The 21,540-nt window shown below is 40.1% G+C and overlaps 1 protein-coding gene across 2 annotated transcripts; it reads left to right on the top strand.

The window, feature by feature from the left end:
- The first annotated feature begins 6,187 nt into the window (after positions 1-6,187).
- Positions 6,188-21,148, top strand: ankha (ANKH inorganic pyrophosphate transport regulator a). 2 transcript variants are annotated; one of them, XM_044175828.1, is made up of 12 exons: positions 6,188-6,559; positions 11,189-11,405; positions 11,640-11,758; positions 12,015-12,098; positions 12,196-12,366; positions 12,595-12,729; positions 13,462-13,554; positions 13,652-13,744; positions 18,220-18,349; positions 18,473-18,596; positions 18,833-18,932; positions 20,228-21,148. In XM_044175828.1, exons 2-12 carry the CDS (start codon positions 11,234-11,236, stop codon positions 20,354-20,356), a joined length of 1,350 nt encoding a protein of 449 aa, XP_044031763.1. In that variant the 5' UTR covers positions 6,188-6,559; positions 11,189-11,233; the 3' UTR covers positions 20,357-21,148. The 2 variants fall into 2 exon arrangements, with proteins under 2 accessions (XP_044031763.1, XP_044031762.1); XM_044175827.1 differs by lacking the exon at positions 6,188-6,559 and adding an exon at positions 6,598-10,056.
- The last annotated feature ends 392 nt before the right edge of the window (positions 21,149-21,540 follow it).

Here is a 21,540-nt window from a genome sequence, read left to right as displayed (position 1 = left end):
GCGTGCAGTCTTTTGACAAAGTAAGCTGTGCTATTTTAATAAGCTGAAAAAGAAGACCACCACAAAGTTATTTTATTTAAAATGATCAGTTTATATTCAATTTTGTTGTTTTGTCAGACATCTTACAACCTGTACAACTAAAACAATCATTGCGAGATAAAGGATAAGTTCAGTTTCCCCCCCCCAAGTCTGTCTCAAAACAAGAAAACACAGAATGAAGACTGTGGACGGTGAAAATCACTTTTTAAAGGGATCTCTTTACAGCCAGCATAGGCACGAGGAACAATTAGAGCGACCAATAACTCTTTCAGTGTACATATTGACGTGTGAGATCGACGTGAAGAAACCTATGCACTGATGCTTTTAAAGGAAAAGTGCTGTTGTCCATCAAAGATGACCAATCACTGAAAGAAATCAGACAAATACAGAAACTTAAAATAAAAGAGATACATTATAAGTATATAAAATAAAAATAAGAATAGAATAAAATATAAACTTTACAAGAGCAATTAAATCAAAACTATTTGGCACATTATTGCCTTAAATTATGTACTCATCATATTTTCATCAACTAAAGATAACGTAGTAAATTAAAGTGCTCTTTGTGGTAAAGATGAACATATAACATTATTTATTGAGTTTACAAAGTTTCACTGTTGATGTTGGAAATAGTAGTTAGTCAAACATTTTTTGTAATAAAATTGTTGGACATAAAATATCAGGTCTCAATCAAGGAAGTTAGAGGTGACTGTGGGTTCATGCATTAATAATACTGCAAATTACAGATAATTTTTATTATACAAAACATGAGAACTAAATTCTTTATAGCTTTTTTTTATATCTTTGTCACTTGTAAAACCAACTACGCCCTTCATGTAATTTGTAATGTGTAAATTGTGTTTTTGAATTGTGCTTTTATTCTGCTGCCTATATTTGTTTTCTTATACACAGGTTTTGATCTCAATTACACTACTTTGATTGACTAACATGTTTTCTTAGCATTGAAAGAAAATAACATGTATGGTGTGTAAAAGTGTAGCCTCACATTTAAACTAAACACATGAGTAAACCTGCAACTTTACTCAGATTTCCTCTGGAAAAAGGCAAATAACTGTCATTGCAATGAACACGACAGACCGGACCAGAATCAATTCATAGTATAATTAAGTGTCATAAATGTTACTAACTTAAAAAAGTTAATTTAGTTAAGTAGGCCTAGGTTGGTTAGTTACATTACTGTTAAAGTCTTTTCATTTAGTCTAATGAATGAGAAAAAAAATGTATGTAAGCATGAAAACCTGATATTAAATTTAAATAGACGCACGATATCTCTCTTTAAAAATATCATTTTTAAACTTATAACTCCTTTAAGACTAAGCGACTAAGGAGTGTCTATAAGCTCACTGAGGGAAGCGTGGTTCACTAATGCTCACAGACACATAAGCGTCCACTGCTTGAGGCTTCAGAGGAAAAAAATAAATCAATAATTGAGCTGGCAAATGGAGGAGAGCAGAGAGAAGGAGACAAGAGGGTAGAAAAGGAGAGAAGAGAGATAACATTTCTCTTGTTATCAAGTCCAGAGGAAGTGGAAAAGAAAACCCAAACTGAAATGACACCCCCTCTCCCGTCCTCCATACTCATTCCTTCATCCTTTCTCTCCCTTCTCTCCTTTCCTCACTTTGGGATGCTGTGTGGAGGATAGCGATCATATCTACCAGACTCATGTGTTGTGGTCATTGTGTTTATCGGCTCCGGATGTTTCTTGTGTTGCTGTGTTTTCAGAGCGCCAGGAGACACAGAGGGAAGCTTTGAGACTGGCTGGCATCATTTCCTCTGATAAGTGGAGACTTTAAGGTGCTTGGGAAAAGTTTGAATGTGGGTTTTTTTTTCTCTCTCAGTAAAACTGGTTCTACCACTTTTGATTGACACAGTCTTTATACAGTAAAGTGCAAAGGTTTCTGCACTACACTAATTTTTCCAAAATATTTCCATCTAGTTTGGCAAATGATAATAAATATAGCAAAAAAGTGTTATTTACATAACGTCATACATCAGTTTAATACTACATTCTGTATAAATCTATAGTATAAGGCTCTAAGTTGGCTATAAAGGTGTTAATTTCTAACACTGCAATCATTCAGAGCAGTAATTGGCAAAAACAATTCTGCCGAATGAATTATCAAATTGTTCTTCTAGCTGTAAACTGTTGACCCCCACGGCTTGATATAACCCACCTAGCAGTAAAACAACCACAAACACCAAAAACTGTACACAATTCAATGCTAAGGCAGCTTTATTTATACAGTTAGAGCACATTTCATACTCAAAGGCAATTGCTTTTATATAGGACATAAAATATTTGAAATAAGGAATAAATAAGAAATAGTATTTAAACCAAAATAAAAGAATAAACATATTAAAAATAAGAAATTAGAAATAAATAGTGGAAGATGAAAGCTAAAGATTTATAAAGTCTTGTGATCTTAATTATGTAAACTAATACCAGGCTGGGAAAGATGTATGATTATCAAACCACTGCTAGCTACTGTGTGCTAAATTTACATTACACCATTATATTTTTAAGTGTCAGATATCTTACAGTAACATTATGCATATATAGTCTCACATTGGAACAAAGAATCCATTGTCCTCAGCATGTGCACCACTTTTTGCAAAACATCCTGCAAAGCAATGCATGGCCAGATGTAAACAGTTAGTTACGTTAACAGTTATGACACTACATCTTCCAGTGGTGGTGCAAAATAACAATGATTCATAAGGATCTGAAATCACTGCCTGCTATAGTAAGTGAGAAAATTAAATTGATCTTTATATCTGGCACCCGATCTACCACTCTGCACAGATCAGCACACATCTTTTCCATTGAACAGTTAGACATATAACTGTTGAATGAGTCATTTTCACACTATGGGTACCAACTGTTGTCCTTCCTTTTTGACTCAGAGGCTGCCTCTCTCAACTTCCCTCATTTCTGACCACAAATCCAACGTGTTGTGTTCTGTGGCCTCATATATGCAGCATATTCAGCGCACTCTATACAAGCTCTGCTATATCAGTCTTTTCCTCTTCTTTGTCCAGTGTGTGTTTGTGTGTGTGTGTGTGATCCCATGACACAGATAAGATGATGCTGACATGAGCTTATATAGTGTGCCGCAAGAAAGCTAAAGAAAAGTCAATGATTTTCCTCAGAGGTTGTGGCAGCATTTGACAAACGTACGCACACCTGCGCTTGAATTCATTCATAAAGGGAACGCCTAACATCAGCAGACACATATAAATAAAAGGAGCGCCATCTCATACACTCAGGACCCAGTTCAGCATGATGCCTTGGTATGAGGCAGAAAATCAATAGTTGTTCAGCTTAGTCGGAGAGGAGGTTGCCAACTAAACAGTCAACAGTGAGAGCATGGCAGATCTGTCAGACTACTCAAGAGCTAATTGTGTCATTAATTATTGACAGTGACAAGGGACAGTTATTGACATAGCTTACAGCCTAACCTGCACTGCATTTATAGGAACGGACTGAGAGTTTTGTATTTTATTCTCTCTCTTCGTGTGTGCACAGAAGATTTCCTGCCGGTCCCAAATCTAAGACAAATCTAGTAAAATTTAAAAAAGGGAGCCACTACGGATAAGTGTCCACCCTCTGTGTGTAGGAATCCAGCCAACTGTTATATAAATGTTCAAACAAGTACCATAAAACAGCAGCTGAAGTTAAGATAAATAAGAAGAATAAGATAAACTTGGTTATTGTGCTTAACGTAACAACCCTCTGTGTTGTAACTCTACTTACAATAATTTACTTTATTTTATAAATACTTTCTGATAGATAATGTTGTATTTGCATCTTTACTACAAAGAGCTCTGGTCTTTACTATTGTATTTTTTGAGTGATGTTCAATTTCAGCATCCTTTTGAATATTAACTGTGAATATAAATATTGATTCCATTTTTTTAACCCAGAAAAACAAAGTTGTCAGTTTTATTTTCAGCCCTGAGTTGTATCTGCAGGTATTCCTGAAAAAAACAAAACAAGACCAAATATATATATCCCCCTCTCACCCCCTGCGTGGTGGTAAGTGTCATCCTCAAGCTCGGGTCCTCTACAGAGGCCTGGGAGTTTGAGGGTTCTGCACGTATCTTAGCTGTTCCCAGGACAGCACTCTTCTGGACAGAGACTTCAGATGTTGTATCTGGACTCTGCTGGAGCCACTCTCCCAGTCTGGGGGTCACAGTCCCCAGTTCTCAGATTACCACTGGCACCACTGTTGCTTTTACTATCCACACCTCTTCTAGCTCCTCTTTCAGCCCTTGGTATTTTTCGAGCTTCTCGTGTTCCTTCTTCTTGATGTCGCTGTCACTTGGGATTGCTACATCTATCACCACTGCCTTCTTCTGCTGTTTGTTGATCAACACGATGTGTATGTATGTATATATATACAGTTCTCTCTCTCTCTCTCTCTCTCTCTCTCTCTCTCTCTCTCTCTCATATATATATATTTATGAGAGAGAGAGAGAAAACTGTAGTTAGACCATTTATTTTTGTCAAATTGATTATTTTATTTAGCTATTAATGTCAGACTTGAAATGCACATTGTCATTCTGCAATAGTGCCTTGTTGCCTTTCACACACACACACACACACACACACACACACACACACACAGATATGCTAATATGGTCTGTTTACAGTTCATGTGAAATGGAAACATGCCACTGTTGCAGTGTAAAGAGCTGTGAGTAAACTCTGCAACCTGAGGAATGTTCAGTCAAAAGTTGTTTGTGCCTCTGTCAGGTGCCTGAGGGAGGTTCTGCCTTCTATAGAAACTTCTATTTTATCTAACTTAGAAAATAGGTAAAATACATATTAATATAGATAATATAGTATTTGTGTCTTTACTACAATAAACACTGGGCTGTGATGTCTTACTGTATCTATGATTGATGTGGTGTTTTTATTTTAGAATATTAACTGTATATAAAAATGTTTTACCTTAAAAACATGCAGAGGAGGTGGTGTCCCAGGTGTTTAATGGGGCTGTTTGCAGCCTGAAAGGAATACCTGCAGACCCAACTCAGGGCAGCAGAATAAGATGCGTTGTTGTTGGGTTGTTAATGCCAAAAAAAACATTATCAATGGGTTCAGTGTTCTTTTTCATTAATTTTTTATTTCATCATACATGATTGACTCACACTCATTTCTTTGATCTATAAACAATACTCTTGTGCAACCAGCAGCACCTGAAGCCACATGATGCAACTGGCTCCTCAGTAACATACAAGTGGAACAGTTTGTTGAGGTACAGGATTTATAAAAGCTTCATGTTGTCTGAGGTTATCAGTGTCTAAACCCACTCATCAGTTTGCATACTTGACTAGCAACAAGTGTAGTATGAAATGTAATGATCCTAGCAGTAGGTAGGGACACATATTAAGCGTGGGGTCAGAAAATATGAGTATCAAACACTTCATTTCCTGCATTCTGGTGAAGTTTTCTGCATCAGTTTGTGGTGAAAATGTCTTTATTTATGTAAAGGAAAAACACATGACAATTCAAAATATAATGCAGTTAGGCTCTCAGGCATTCTGCATTAGTTAGCAAACTAGCAAACAACACTTATAGAAGCAAACTCAAAAATCATTACCTAGTATCTCATTATGCCATCACAAATCACAACTTGGTTTTGAGACTTTTTGGGAAAAAATGTCCTAATATTGGACCTCCTCCTCCTTTTCCCTTCTGGCTCCTCCATGGGTATCAACCGTGCACAGTTGCTTCTTCTTTCCGTTTTATGGCAGATGGCAACCATTGCTTTTGAGGTTGCATACTGCCACCACCTACTCTACTGGAGGCATCGTTGTGTCTATGAGTCGCGATCGAATGGTTCGTCTAAATAAAAGTCCACTATTTTCCCAGTTCGGTCCTCTAAACGTTGGAACAAGCACATAGTACACCCTGCGGTTTCCCTGCTGAACAGTACAAGTCTTGTCAGTTCTGAACGCTTGACATGAAGTGGCATCATTTCTTCTGTTCCATGAATTTGTACTTTTCCAAGAAAACTGGGTCAGCCAGTATATCAGGTCACTTTTACTAGAAACAGACCACACCTGCAGCATGAGGATGTAACTTATTGGTTGTTTATGGCAGTAACAGATGGAAATATGGTTCAGGTGTGCTCTGTGGAGAGGTACAGATCATAGTTATGGTGAGGTAGGACAGTGCTTGTGTTGTTAATTGGTGGGATGAAGATGACAGCTGTCGGGTTTTGTGATCTTGTTTTTGATTTGGAGTCCAGAGCCAGAAGTCGAGAGATGATGACCCTCCATCAAAAACCTGCAGGAGAGGAGAGGACAGAAGAGGGAGAAATGAACATGAGGGGGGAAACGAAGACATGGGGCAAGACATGGGGTCCTTCTGAATGTGAGTTGATGTAGTTGTATTATTTGGCAATATGTTCTGCAGCAGCACATGTGACGTTCCATATTCTGAAAACTATTCTGTGTGGAATCTGAAGACGAACACCTGGGAAGTGAAGAGGTGAGTGATAAACTGCCAAAGGAGAGACAACCTCAATTGATTATTTACCCATGTCTCGGCATTCTTTGACTAACATTTGCTAGTTCCTCGCTCTGCAGTTTAGTACATGACTAACATGCCATGCTATGCTCCTTAAGTGACAACTCAGCATCTGCTGCTTTATTTGATGCCAAATCTGTCACTGGAAGGCAAGTGGAGCTTTCCACTCCCTGAAATGCAGGATGGTCTGACAGTGAAACCAAACTGTCACCAACTCTTTGGAGGAGGCGTGAATTAGTGGTGGTGTGATTAATTTGTGATATTTTATATGGAACCTACAGTATGTTTTACATTTCTTTTCAAACATGGCATCTATGTTATGAGAAATTCACTGAAAATCACCTATTCTATCAGCTGTTTCTGTTGAATGTTTGCTTATTGTAGGAGAGATGTGGCCATCTGCATAATGGGCGTGTCATAGTTTCAATCTAATATGTGACCAGGCTTGTTTATATAGCTGCACAGTGTGCGTAGGCTAACGTAAGTTACTGAAGCAATGCAATGTGTATGCAAGAGAGTGAAAATGACCCATATCTGAGGATCTGATCTAAATCGGGTATTCCCAGGTATTGTTGCTAAGGGCTGTTGGCCCCTTAAATGGCCACTAGATGGCGTGTTATATCACCTGAAAACCATTTATCATTCAGTAACAGGTAGATACATATAAATCCTACTTATTTTACATCACAACACTATTGCACTGCTTCCAGTTTTGCACTGTGTGAGATGAGTAAAGCAACATTTCAAGTTTTACTTAGAGGTATTTCATTTTGATCACTGTTTTCAGTTGTTTTGACAATTCAACAAATTTGAACTACCATGAATTTATTTGAAATGATTAAGTGTTTTCAAATAAATTATTTTCTTAAAACAAATTCTTATAAAATATTCAGGAAACTTTAACAACTCCCTTCATCTAGATTTGTAATTTCTGGCCGTCAACACTTAACGTACTGCGATGTATGTTATGCCCTCTAAATGTTTGGCAGCCAAATGTGCTCAGAACATAGACTTCCTGGAGTCAGAGCACAATAAAAATCCCAAAGTTTAAGTTTGGTATTTAAAGTCCTAATCATAATAAATGTTTAAAGCAAATAGGTGTTTAGATTAGTGTGACATCTGCTGCCCTGGAAAATCCTTTTAGTCCTCTGCTAATGTGAACCCATAAAAAGAGGGTTTCCTACCCAATATCTCCAAACCACACAATATAATAAATGTTGCAGGAGGGTTTAATAATCTGGGAAACTTGTAAACACGGTTTTCCAAGTCATGGAACATGAATACCAAAATTAACATGTTCATACCAATACCAATAATCTTATCCAAAGTTACCACCTCCTACGGCAACTGCAGGAACAAACAACACTCCACTGAGCTGAATGAAATTATTATTGAGTTGCACATCCATTATTCTAATACATACAGATAAACATGAACTAATTTAGGGTCCTGGCTGTTGCAACATACACAAACTGACACAGAAACACATTTATGCAGGGAGACCTGGGCTCCACTCTATGCTTTGTTATCCAAAATCACACCAACAAAATGAGCTGTAGTACACAAAGTTGGATACATGCTGCACTAAACACACTTCTGCACTTGTAAAAGTCGATTATTTACTTTCAAAAGAAAACCACGAAGTCCTTTATTGCTGCTAACCCTGTAAGCAGTTAGCAGTAGATGTAATGAAACAATCCTGACATGATGAAAGAATTATATTGTAGCCTTAGGATTTCACTCACAAAGTGTACTTGCAGGTAAGGCCTCTTTTAGTAAACATGTGACTTCAGTTACAGCTGCCAAGGAAAGGCATGTCTGCCAGTAAAGGGCTGTGTCGGCAGTTAAATTCATGGCAGAACCTCCCTCAGGCACCTGACAGAGGCACAAACAACTTTTGACTGAACATTCTTCAGGTTGCAGAGTTTACTCACAGCTCTTTACACTGCAACAGTGGCATGTTCCCATTTCACATGAACTGTAAACAGACCATATTAGTATATCTGTGTGTGTGTGTGTGTGTGTGAAAGGCCACAAGACACTGTTGCAGAATGACAATGTGCATTTCAAGTCTGACATTAATAGCTAAATGAAATAATCAATTTGACAAAAATAAATGGTCTAACTACAGTTTCCAAGGTCAGACATGAACTTTTAGGCTCAAACAAAGGTTGCACAGCATATATGCTTATATCGTTCACAATTAAATGCATTTCTGACCAGTGAAACAGCATTTCATGTGTCCGTTAAGCACAAATTATCCCATTAATGAGTATGTTTGTCTTTGGACAACATATCTTTGCAAGGAAGAGTTTGTTGGCTTTCCTGGTTGATTAAAAGCTAAATAAGAAGGAATTATTAATTGATTAGGTTATTTGGTCAAAAACATCTGTGACAGAAAGATATTTTACTGTGGCCGATGTTTATGCTTATATCCATTTTTCGTTGTCCACCAGGGGTCAATATTTCACAAGCTATTGCCATATCAGGGTTTATCTGTTTATCCTACAATAATTTCTGTCCTCAAAGGAGCGGAAGGCCTACAATGTAAACATAAATATGTATGGCACCAAGCTATTTCCTGCCTGAAGATACATTTGTAACATGTAGGTGTTTGGGGGTTTGTCACCATGTAAATCCAGCTGCCCACGCTTTCATTCAATTTACCATTTTTGTACCAGACTCCAGTTAAACGCTCCCAATATTTGGTGGCTTGTACATACAGAAATAATATATTCCCCACAAACAACGTGTGTATATTTATTCACCATGACATGCCAGCTGAAGCAATACCGAGTCAGAACAATGCTATTGTGTAATGTAAACACATGTTATGCAGTGCTGCGTTGTGTGTGTGTGTGTGTGTGTGTACAGGCAGTAATAATAAAAGCCAGGTTTAGACTCGCTGATGATGTCACGGCCGGGATGCCTGGCCCACGTGCGGGCAGCAGTTGGTTCCAGCCTCGGGGAGGGTCGACAACAACCGGACTGCGTAGCACAGGCGCAGTGAAATGCGGAGCTAGAAAACTAATCCAACCCGTTTTGGATTACTGTTTTCGTGTGGATCTCTACTGGTGATAGCGTGAGACGCTTCCTCGCTTAAATTCGGCGCTGTTTGGCGTCACCTTGAGTCTCCCCCCACCCCCTTGAAGATGATTTGCGAGGAAGATGCGCCGGTCTGAAATTTCCGTTGACCTTCGCCTCCGCTCAGCAGCACCGAAGCATTGTGAAGCGCTACAACCTCCAATTCTCGCTAGAAATACATGTGCTTTGACTGCCTTCTAGACGACAATCTTTGATTTTCTTTTTAATCAATCAAGACCGAGGCAGATGCCCCTCGCTCTGTCATCCCGGCTTGTACTATGGTGGAGTTTCCATCTCTCAGTCCTTACTGGCCTCTCATCCGCTTTCTGGTGCCTTTGGCTATCACCAATGTTGCCATCGACCTCGGGGAACAGGTAACGTTTCAGTTTTGCTTGCTGGGTGCGTTGTTATTTATTTTTTTCTCGCTGTATAGCGTCAGGTCAGTAACAAAAAGCTCAAGACTGCAGCTGTTTGCCTTTGCTAGCAGCGGCTAACGGCTCTAACGTCTTTTATTCCGCCCCTGTGAGATTTATGTTCCAGTGTGTCAGCCGCTGCTGCCGCCGAGCATCAGTGACTGAGCTCCAGAAAACACCGACACCGTTTCTCCGCGCTGACACTGAACACTTCGACCGTGTTTTGTCAGTTAAAGACGGCTGGCTGGTGTGGTAGCTAGAGCTAGCTTAGCTGGTAGGCTGAGAGGTAGGTTAGATTTCCATTAGGTTTTTATATACATTATTTAGGAAGAGGAGAGGCGCGTGGACCCATCACGCCAAAAAGGCCTTGTTTATTCAGAGAAGATGTTTTTGTCACCAAATACATTGAGCTCCTGCGGACTTCACCGTTTTTTAGTATCCAGCCAGTATCCTAGAAAAGCACCACACAAACGTTACCTGGCTGATTTGTTTGTCTTTTGATTAATCAGTAAAATTGGGATCAAGGCCTGTTTGTAGATGATGGCGGATCATGTACCCAGCTTTCTTAAAATTGTCTTAATTGTCATATTTTCCTCCTTGGACATTTCCTGTCCTTTCTCAGCCATATGACTGATCTGGAGGCTGCCCTCTCCCAAGAGTCCCTGTGCAGATAGTGTGAGAGTAAAAAAAAAAACAAACACATTGAAGCTTGGAGATTTTAGGATTAAGCTTATGTAACGGCTCTGTTAGCTGGTATAAATAGCACACAGAGTCCTGCAAAGGAAAAGGCCAGCTGTAGTAGTTCTGAAGCTAAAACTGAATGGAAATCATTCCCGGATAAAGTGTTGTGGGTGTTTCCTGTCCAGACATTATGATGCACTGGCTTTGCACTAGTAAAAGGTCTATTTTTTTATTGTGTCTGTGAAGCACATGGAGGTAGCACTTTCCATCTGGTCAGAGATAAAGTTAGGCTAAGTCATGGTCATGTGGGCCGGTCATGCTGCCTTACTGAACTTCCCTCCCTCCCTCACGTGCTGTCTCTTTCCCCTGACACCTCTCCCTCTCCACACCCACCCCGTAATATCTTTTCCAGGCCCTCAACAGGGGCATAGCCACAGTCAAAGAGGATGCGATTGAAATGCTGGCCAGCTACGGTCTGGCCTACTCTCTGATGAAGTTCTTCACTGGACCCATGAGCGACTTCAAGAATGTGGGCTTGGTGTTTGTCAACAGCAGGAGGGACCGGAGGAAGGCTGTGTTCTGCATGGTGACGGCCGGGGCCATCGCGTTCGTCCTTCATATCTTGATAGGTGTGTGTTTAAGTGTTATTTGTGCACATGTGATGACACGCTGTGCTTAAACCGCATCCTGTAAAAGTGAAGTTTTGGTTTTTGTGGCAAACCTAAAGTTTCATTACTGTAGCACCCTCTGACAGCTTTCTTTCTGGGAGGAAATCACAACCTGCTGCTCAAAACAATGAAAATATGGTAGGAATGATCTCCCTAACTTCTACTCACCAGTGGTTTCCTCTTTTTTTCCTCTAGCGTACACAGATTTAGGATACTACATCATTAATAAGCTCCACCATGTGGATGAATCTGTGGGGCACAAGACAAGAAAGGCTTTCTTATACCTGGCAGCATTTCCTTTGTTGGATGCAATGGTGAGTGTACAGTATAGCAGCATTATTCTACATGAGAAATCAGACATTTTATCATGCAAGCATGGATTTAAACCTAGACCTGACCTAGAAATAGCTGGGAGGTTTTTTAAATCCTCTGTCCATGCTGGTTTCCAGTGGTAGTGCTTTAACGTCTAGCTCACTTCCATTATATAGCCTGTCATCCAGCTGTGGTTGAAAAAATGGCCAAAATAGAGCTTTTGTTTTTTCACATCTCTGTCCATTGTTCTGTTTGAAGGCATGGATTCATGCAGGGATACTTCTCAAGCACAAGTACAGCGTCATAGTAGGCTCAGCCTCAATCTCTGATGTTGTGGCCCAGGTAACGAGATCCAGTCCTTCATTTTAATCTATTGCACAAGGCCACATTTTTGTAGTCTGTGATTTTCGGTGTTTACCGTCGCTGCTCTTTCCTGCAGATTGTGTTCGTGGCCATTCTTCTCCACAGTAACCTAGAATGCGTGGAGCCTTTACTCATCCCGATCCTTTCCCTGTATATGGGTGCCTTGGTCCGTTTCAGCATCGTCGGTCTGGGTTACTACTGTAACATTCACGACAACATCCCAGACTCCAGTGGAATTGATGTAGGGGTAAGTGCAGCCTTTTTATTGTTGTTTAGTTTTTGTCAAAGTCTTGTAGGAAAAACATGACAAATAAATGAGGGGTGTGGACCTCCACTTTGTAAATGCTGCTATCTAGTTGAGCCACCTGAACCAAAGGGGCAATGAAGTTAGTTGAATTTTGCAATAATAGAATAAGGAATTAAGCTTGTCTTTTCTAAAACAAGTGATTTATTGGGTGTGTTTTGATCCCTGCAGGGCGATGCCACTATCAAAAAGATGCTGAGTTTCTGGTGGCCCCTGGCCCTCATCCTGGCCACTCAGCGCATCAGCCGACCCATCGTCAACCTCTTTGTGTCTCGTGACCTCAAGGGGACCTCTGATGCTACAGAGGTGGGTGTATCAGGAATTTAATTCACCAGACATATCTGTAACTGTTCTTCTAGAAAGCATTTTCCTATAATTTCTTATAGTGACTAACTGTCATATGTGGTTGACAAGTTTTTTACATTTAATCTGGATGTTATTAATTTAAGCTGCCACAAATTACTTAATAGTAGTTATAATAGTATAATTATAGACTGTTGTTCGATATAGAGTATCATTAAGTGGGACTTTACAGCTATGTGAACCCAGTGGACTAATTTTTCCCTCAAGTTATTGCAGATGAAATGCCAGATGCTAACAAATTCCCTCTGGAGCTTTCTGGTTTACAGAGACCCTAACTACTAGAGACAATACAAAGCTGTTTACCAGAATGAACTGGAAATCAATGACAACACTGGCTGCCAGTGGTTTGGGTGATTCACCATGTTCATGTGGAACTCAGGGCATGATTACACTGAGTGAAAACATTCCTACATGGCCCTACTGTTCCTGCGTAAAGCCTGACACTGCCCGTTGTTGTTCGGGACACAATAACAAGCTCAAGGCTGTTATCCAATCATAAACTTGTGAAAAACTGTGCGCTGCTGGGAAAGTGAGAGACACACACATGTTGCTTTCACGTCGGCTATTGTTAGACACCTGTCATTAATTTAGCTGTGTGTGCTGAGTGTGGTATTTTCAATATTAAAGTGGTGGCGTGCTGATGACTTATAGCTGCTGTGTCTTTGTTATTTCAAGGCTGTGGCTGTCCTCACAGCCACATACCCTGTGGGTCATATGCCCTACGGTTGGTTAACTGAACTGAGAGCAGTGTACCCTGCCTTTGACAAGGTAATCCAGACAATCCCTACTAGTGGTTTGCTGCAGTGCTAACAGTTTATTGTAGATGGGTTTGTTTATGCCACTAATATTGCTCTTTTACCAACAGAACAATCCCAGCAACAAGATGAACGCTGGCACCCCTGTCACCAAAACGCATATTAAAAAGTTTACATTCTGCTGTCTGGCTCTATCACTCACGGTAAGATGAGGGTGAATCTTTTTTTTTTTTTCCTTCAGTCACATAATTTTGCATGTTATGCTCTCAGAATATGACATTAATTAGCTTAGAAAGAAGGTGTGGTTAAGTTTGTTTTTGTGGTCTGTGTGCAAACAGTCCTGCAAACAGTCAGCAACAATTTTGATAATCGATTCATCATCTTTAATTATTAAACTGCCAAACATTTTGTTTGGCTCTAGCTTCTCAAATGTGAGGATTTGCAGCTTTTCTCTTATATAATTTTACATTCAATTAAAAATGGTCTTGGTCTGTTGGTCAGACAAAGTAAGAAATTTGAAGACATCATCTTTGGTTCTAGGAAACAGACACATTTTTAGCCAGCCATTTTTTATTGGCTAAACGATTTATTAAAAAGTTGCAGCCTTTCAGGTTTACTGAAATAATAAAAATAATCATCCAGTTTCTTTTCAGGCATTGCTGTAATTTAGACACAGTGTTGTTCAAACATCTAGACCCACCTTAGTGGTTGATATAGCTAGCAAGAAGGTCCAGTATATAAAGGACAGTCCTACACTTGCAGAGTATTTTTTTACAGTCTAAGGTGAGACTTGACCTCTACTAAAGTAGGTGTCAGTTGTCCTACCGGGGGCCCTACAACAACCTCATATCAAAAACATGTAATGTTTCTTTTAAAAAATGCCTAATTAAACTGCATACACCAGTATATTCTTGACAGCAAATGCATTATGGCTTGGTTTTTTTTTGGGGGGGGGTAAATCTATTTCTGCACATGCTGATTATATTAAAACAAAAGATATAAAGGTAAAAACACATCACCAACATGCAGAATGTCTTCCCCAAAACACAACACCTAGACTGTGTTTACCTTTTTCTAATCCTGCTCGCAGATAAGAAGATACTGTTTGTCGGTCAGAGTTCAGCTCCATTACTGATATAACCAGTCCAGTGTTATGAGAAAAATGTTTGATTGAGTTTTTGCAAAGCTTGCCAAAGATAATGCTGTCAAAAGATTCCCACTTAAAAAAGGTCTCACATTCAAGACACTGTACACTAATGTTAAAAGTGATGGCTTTTATAACTTAGTTGCACGTGTACTGAATGGACTTTTCCTTTGCCGTACTGTCGTGGTTTCAGGTTGCAGAGAGAAGGAGACACATTAGAGTGGAATTTGTGAAGAGGCTAAGAGGCTTTTGTGTCCCCCCCCAACACTCCCACCCAAGCTTTAAGAGCTTAATAAAACATTCACATAAAACATATCTGTTAACACATTCCAAAAGCTCCTCGCAGGTGTACTTTTTAGTACTTTTAAGTAATAAGTGCTGCAGTCACATTATGTACGCTGCTGCTGAGTGTTTTTGGTTGTCAGCAAAATGTTTGGATAATTGTGCCAGCAGATCTGCAAGAACCCTATTTGGTCCAGTCTCTCTGATCTATTTGCCTTCTACTCAACATTAATACAATGATGCAAAGCGAATTTCTGTCAAGTAAAAAGGAGTCCACTTAGTTGGCTTAACAGCCTGAATAGGAAAAACAGGAAGTTTGTGGCCAAGGTTGGGTCTTTTAGGAGGGGGAGGAGGAGGAAGAGGAGGAGGAGGAGGAGGAGGAGGAGGAGGAGAATGGCACACCAGATGTGGAATCCCAGAGCTGTAAACATGTATGTGAGGGTGTGTGCTCGGCACAGCACAACAGGCGGATAGGTATGCCCTGTAGCGATATTGAAAACACAAGTTGACAGCCCTCACGTCAGGGCTTGTTCTGATTACAGATGAAGACAACAGAATGAAAAACAGCAGAGGAGGTAGACAAAGTGTATTTGAGAAAGGAACTGAGTAATGTTCTCTAACAAATAATTTAATCTTTTGAAAACCGACTGTGTTTAGGATGTCGAGGCGGTGAGTCTGGATGTGTCACCTTGTTTAGAGAAACCAAAGCTGAGTCAGGGGAGACGGCGGTTTTGCTTGAGCCATATAAATGAGTTATGTGCCTCCATCTTGCTAAAATAATGATAGATGGTAAGGTAATACCAAATAAAATCATCCGTTACAAGTAATCTATTCCTATGTTTTGGTTGAGGGGCTCAAAAACCACAAAACATCAAAGGCTTTTGAGCAATTCATAATTTCCTACTACATCTTTAAGAAGAGTGAGATAGTGAAATGTTTATGGAATTACTTTGGGCGATTTTTGTTTCAGTGTACTCAAACTATTGTAAAGCTTTCATCTTGTGCTGTGTGTCCTCCTTTCTCCTTCCCTCATTTTCTCTCACCATAAGGTATGACTCAATGTCAGCAGCATAAAATAATTTTACATTTGGCAGACACTCTTGTCCAAACAAATGATGTATAATCCCCAAGCCATAGTAGATCAAGGAGAAGCCACAGGGTTGCAGATGCATGAAGAAACACATTTTAGAGAAAGAGATATAGAAGGATGGAGAGAGAGAGATACAGCGTATTAGATGACTAAGTACTCTTGGAAGAGGTAGGTTTTCAAGGGATTTTTGAAGACTGAATTGAGTTCAGTAACTTGTTCCATCACCCCGGGAACGGGAGCCTGGGAAGAGAGATGACCAGTGCCTATAAAAGGAGTTGAGCGGCATACACAGTCAGATAGGACCTGATCTTTCTGATGTTATATAATGTGAAGCGACATGACCGAGTTAAGAAGCAACATGCTCAGTGAAAGTTAGTTGGTCATCAATCAGGATGCCCAGATTTCTTGCAGAACTTGTTGGTGAGAGCGAGTCGGAGCTGAGCTGGATAGTAACGTTGTGCTGAACAGAAGGAGCGACTGAGTTGAAACTGGCGTTCCATCATCCAATTTGAGATATCACTGAGGCTGACAGAGATCTGCGCTTAGACAGTAGGGTTGTCTGGCAAAGGACAGATAAAGCGAGGTATCTTCAGCATAGCAATTGTAAGAAAAACCATGTGAGCGGATAATCAGACCAAGGGAGGTTGTGTATATTAAGAAAACAACGGGCCCAAGCACAGATCCTTGCATTACTCCAGTGGAAAGGAAATGACGCTTGGACACTTTTCCTTGCCATGCCACTTTTGAAGGATCCCTGTGAGCCCTGACCCCCATCAAGTAGGATTCAAACCAGATAGGTAGATAGTTCAGATAGGGTGGACAGGATGATTTGGTGGTTCACAGTGTCAAAGGCTGCCGACAAGTCCAGCAAGATGAGACCTCAGGGTTCAAAGTAGAACTTTACATAGGAAAGCTAGTAGCGAGATCGGCCTGCAGTTTTAAATTTGAGATGGGTTTAGGGCCTGGGCCCCCTTAAACATTGCGGGGAATGTACCCGAAGCCAGCGTGCAGGGATGGAAGACAACAGCATGTCCAGTGCATTAACAAAATTGCCCAACTGTCCTGGTGGAGAGTAAATAACAAGAAAAGAGATTTTGACCGCAGCTGATTGCACAGTATTCAAATGAGGAATGGTTTCATAGAGAGGATAATTTGGGTGAATTTCCATTTGATGGAAATTAGACAGCCTGAGCAGTATGGGAGAAAGCATGATCTGTGGAAAGCACAGCTGGCGTAGTGTTTTTTGGATGTATCCAGGTTTCAGTGAGGGCGAGTGTGTATAATATGTGACTGGCTAGCAAAGAAAGGGATAAAATCAGCTTAATTGACAGTGGACTGGTAGTTCCACAGACCATCTGAGGAGGTGGTACAATTGAGCGAGGACTTCTGGAAAGTCTGGAGGTTCTTAACATTGTGTTTTGGAATAGGAGCAAGATTTGCGTATGTTTTCAATGTGAGGAATGTTCTGGAAACGTGTGCAGAGAAGAGGGAAGACCTGGAAGATGGTAAGTAGGCAAGATAGGGAGGAGTGGTCTGGTAAGATGGCCTACACAGGTAGACTCCCAGGTCTTTACACGAATAAGGTTTTAACACAAGTGGGGCTGGACACAAGGGCTGACGCTTCAGCACTGCCCTTTGTTTAAATACTGTGATAAGGGCTAGATATCACACAGCTCATACACTGATTTTTTTTATTTTTTGCTCACAGTTAAGACAACACAAGTGAGCGTGACAGAGTTAGCAGTGTAGTCGGTCACTTTGGAACCAGAAAGAGACCTTTTTATGGTTCTCTAGGCCCCTCGGTGCTTGTTCCAAGTTTGGAATGCAGAGAAAGTCTCTTCATACAATTTTAAACAAAATGATGTATTATTTATGTTCAGATCAGACAGGTTTATACTTCTGTTTAACACTCCCTAATGTGTTTATAATACAGTAATAATAGCTTTGAGATGCTTTGGTAGTGGTGCACGTGCCTCTAGAAACAATAACATTGTCTGTCATGTGTTTGCTCGTTCGCTTGTTTTGTGATCTTCAAAGGCCCACATTCAATCCAAAACCCCTTGAGTTAATGAACTAATGAAATCTAATGAGGCATGCTGGGCGACTCTATTGTGGTGCAGTGAGCGCAAAAATTAATTTGCTTTTGTTCATTTTGTGTCCAGCTTTGCTTTGTGGTGTTTTGGAGTCCTCATGTATCAGAGAAGATCCTGGTTGATGTCATTGGAGTGGAGTATGCTTTCGCTCAGCTGTGTGTGGTCCCGCTCAGAATTTTCTCCTTTTTTCCCCTGCCAGGTAAGACACTTGATTAAATGTTTTTCAGCATCAGTGTACAGCTGTATTTTCCTTCCTGCTGTGGCTTTAACCGGGGCGTAGCACCAGTGGGGTGATGTTTCCACTTTGTGTGTGTGTTTGCAGTGACTGTTCGGGCTCATTTAACTGGATGGCTCATGACCCTGAAAAAGACCTTTGTGCTGGCCCCCAGCTCGGTTCTCCGCATCATTGTCCTCATCACCAGTCTAGTTGTGCTGCCTTATATGGGGTAAGTCAACACTTCAGAGAACACGGTCAGGGTCACAAAGGTCAGCACTGTGACTCAGGCTTACTGCGTTATTTCAGACAGTATTGTGTGTTTTTCTGGTAAAATGTATGTTTTTGTATATTCTTATTTTTTATTACTCAAAGGAGGGTTCACTTCCACACTTCTAAAACTGTAGAATAATTTTGGGTAAAACGCAGCAGCAACTGAAAACTTTACACAATCCTTTTGTATTTCAGGGTTCACGGGGCCACGCTCGGGGTTGGATCCCTCCTGGCCGGTTTCATAGGGGAGTCGACAATGGTTGCCATAGCAGCCTGCTATGTTTATCGTCAACAGGTGAGAACACCTGGGTTGAGGTCATTTCAAACATGAGAGTACACACCTTATTCCATGCTTTCTGCAAATCCCATCAGCTGCAATTTTGAAACAGGTGTGTCCCTCACTTATTATGTGAGGGACACAATGTTTAGTTTGAATAGGGATGTATGTAACTGAAACAAATCTATTATTTCATTTAGGACATCTATATATCTACGCAGCTAGTTCGAGTCCAGAATATTACAGGGTTATATTAAAATTAAAACAATTAAAACATTTTGAAGCCCAAGATATCTTAAAATAGAGCTTTCACTGTCCCAAAGTGACACAATCTTTGACATTTATCGAAAAAATAATGTGGTTGGCAGCAGCTTAGAGCTTGCTTGACTTTGTCCCAGGTTTCTTACTTTTAAAGGAATAGTTGACATTTTTGGAAATGCGCATTCTTGCAGCGAGTTAGATGAGAAGCTCGATACCACTTTCATATCTGTTCGTTCAATATGAAGCTATAGCCAGCAGCCGGTTAGCTTATCTTAGCATAAAGACTGGTAACAAGGGAAACAGCTAGCCTGGCTCTGTACAAAGTTTGAAAAATCTGCCTACCAGCATGTCTTTTTGTTTTTAGAATTTATGTCTTTAATATAGACAACATAATAAAGATGACAGGAAATGAGGGGTGGGAGAGATGAACACAAAGATTTCCTACAGTTTCGGCTGGTTAGAGATTAAGCAAACAAGATAACTTATTTGTGAGCTTTAGAGGTTCTGGTAGGCAGATTTTGTTACCTTTGGGCAGAGCCAGGCTTTTTGATTCCTGCTGAAGTCTCAGCAAGAAAGTCAAAAATCATATTTCCCAAAATGTCAAACTTGTTCTTTAATACCAAGAGTGATTAAAACGTTCAAGAACTACCTGAGTACATATGTGGGGAAATTTTTTAGCCTTTTCTGGTAAAGCCCAAAGAGCAGCTCTCTGAATGCATATCATTCATTTCCCAGTTTGAATTTTACTGTACTCACAGCCAAGTCTGCTAAATATTCCAATTTGTGTCTCCAGTTTGTAATGAGTTGGTGCTAATAACCAGAAGCATAATCTAATGAGGTCATCAGGTTCAGGAGGCTCTGCATGCTCCTAATTATTCCATCTTCATGTGTGGACTGGATTACTAGTTGTGGTGTTCCAGTTTGCAGCCTATCACGTATTAGATTAGCACAACAATGGTCTCAGCTGCAATTTTTGGCAGTTCTCCTTTGCTCAGTGACTTTTTAAAGGATTATGTGCTTTTTCATTTCTTTCTTGTCTGCCGTCGCCACAGAAAAACAATGAGATGTCCAATGAGCTGGTGGTGGAGGGCGAGGACTCTGCCCCAATGAGCGAGGTGTGCTCCAGGACTCAGATGGACGCCATTGAAGAGCTCCAGGAGGAGGAGGAAGAACAGGAGTGAACTATGACAGCAGGGGGAAGGTAAAGCCGACCTCCATGTGGAACTTTGCTGAAGAGGAGACCGCCGAGTGTTACAGTGCTGGAGAGGAAAGAGGACCTGAGTATGGTTTGGTTTCAGAGGTTCTCCCGACAGACTAAACTTTGACTAAGAGTGACGAGGTCTCCATCATGTCGACCTACACACCATTAAAACGCACACTGTAAAGAAAGCCATGCAGCTCCAAATGTTCATTCATCAGTGTAAATACCTTTGTCTTCCGACCTTTTCAACAGTTCTTATAGTTTTGCATCAGCGGGTGTATTAACCACTTTCATGTGTTCACTGGTAAACAAGGGAAAACACAGGAGAACTTTTCCTCCTTCGCAGCATGAATGAAACATCTGTCGAGTGGTAGTGGAGTTGCCAAAATACATTTGTTCATTATTTTATGTTACTTTATCAAGATTAAGCAGCAAGGCCTTGCTTGAATTCAAATATAGACATATTGTGGGACTTGTTGGGTTGTGGGACTTGTTGGGTTGTGCAATCGTATTTTACATACAATGGTGTACAGATTATTGTTGTTTTATATAGATAATGGAATGTGTATATTTAATTGCCCAGAGGGGTCAGGAATCCCTCATTATATCATGCGTGTGTTTAAAAAATATGGTTATGATTGTTCACTTTCCATGCAGTCTGGGAGTCCATCTACTTTTGTTTTGCGTTTTCTTGGTAGTATTCAGACTGTCGTATGTACTGTATATACTGTATAGGCATTCTTATTTGGCAAATAAATTGCTTTATTATTAACCCTTGTGTTTGTTGACACTGGCTTTCGGTCCTTATTATTTGGGGTCCCATAGACCCGGCTGCTGTATGCTTAAAAATAGTAGCAATTGCAAAATCAACCAATTTTTTTTCTTTTCTGTGGACCTTATCAAAACCCAATATGTAGAAAAGCATGTAAGTGATAACAGTTCCCTTTGACACAAACCAGTTTTGCACAAAATATGAAAATGACCATAAAGCATGTTATTAAACCAAATAAGGAAATATTTCCTGTTTTTGATGTTTTATGGGCTATGCATGAACATTTCTTTTGTTATTGGCAGACAACACAAATGTACAGTATGTTATCCTACATAGTGAAGTTACTTATTTCTGGGGTCAACTTAGGTTTAATTCTGTTAGACCTCTTACTA

The sequence above is a fragment of the Siniperca chuatsi genome, linkage group LG19 (assembly GCF_020085105.1).
Source record: "Siniperca chuatsi isolate FFG_IHB_CAS linkage group LG19, ASM2008510v1, whole genome shotgun sequence".
Lineage (NCBI taxonomy): Eukaryota > Metazoa > Chordata > Actinopteri > Centrarchiformes > Sinipercidae > Siniperca > Siniperca chuatsi.
Note: the sequence above shows the minus strand (reverse complement) of the source record. Positions and strands in the feature narration are given on the sequence as shown.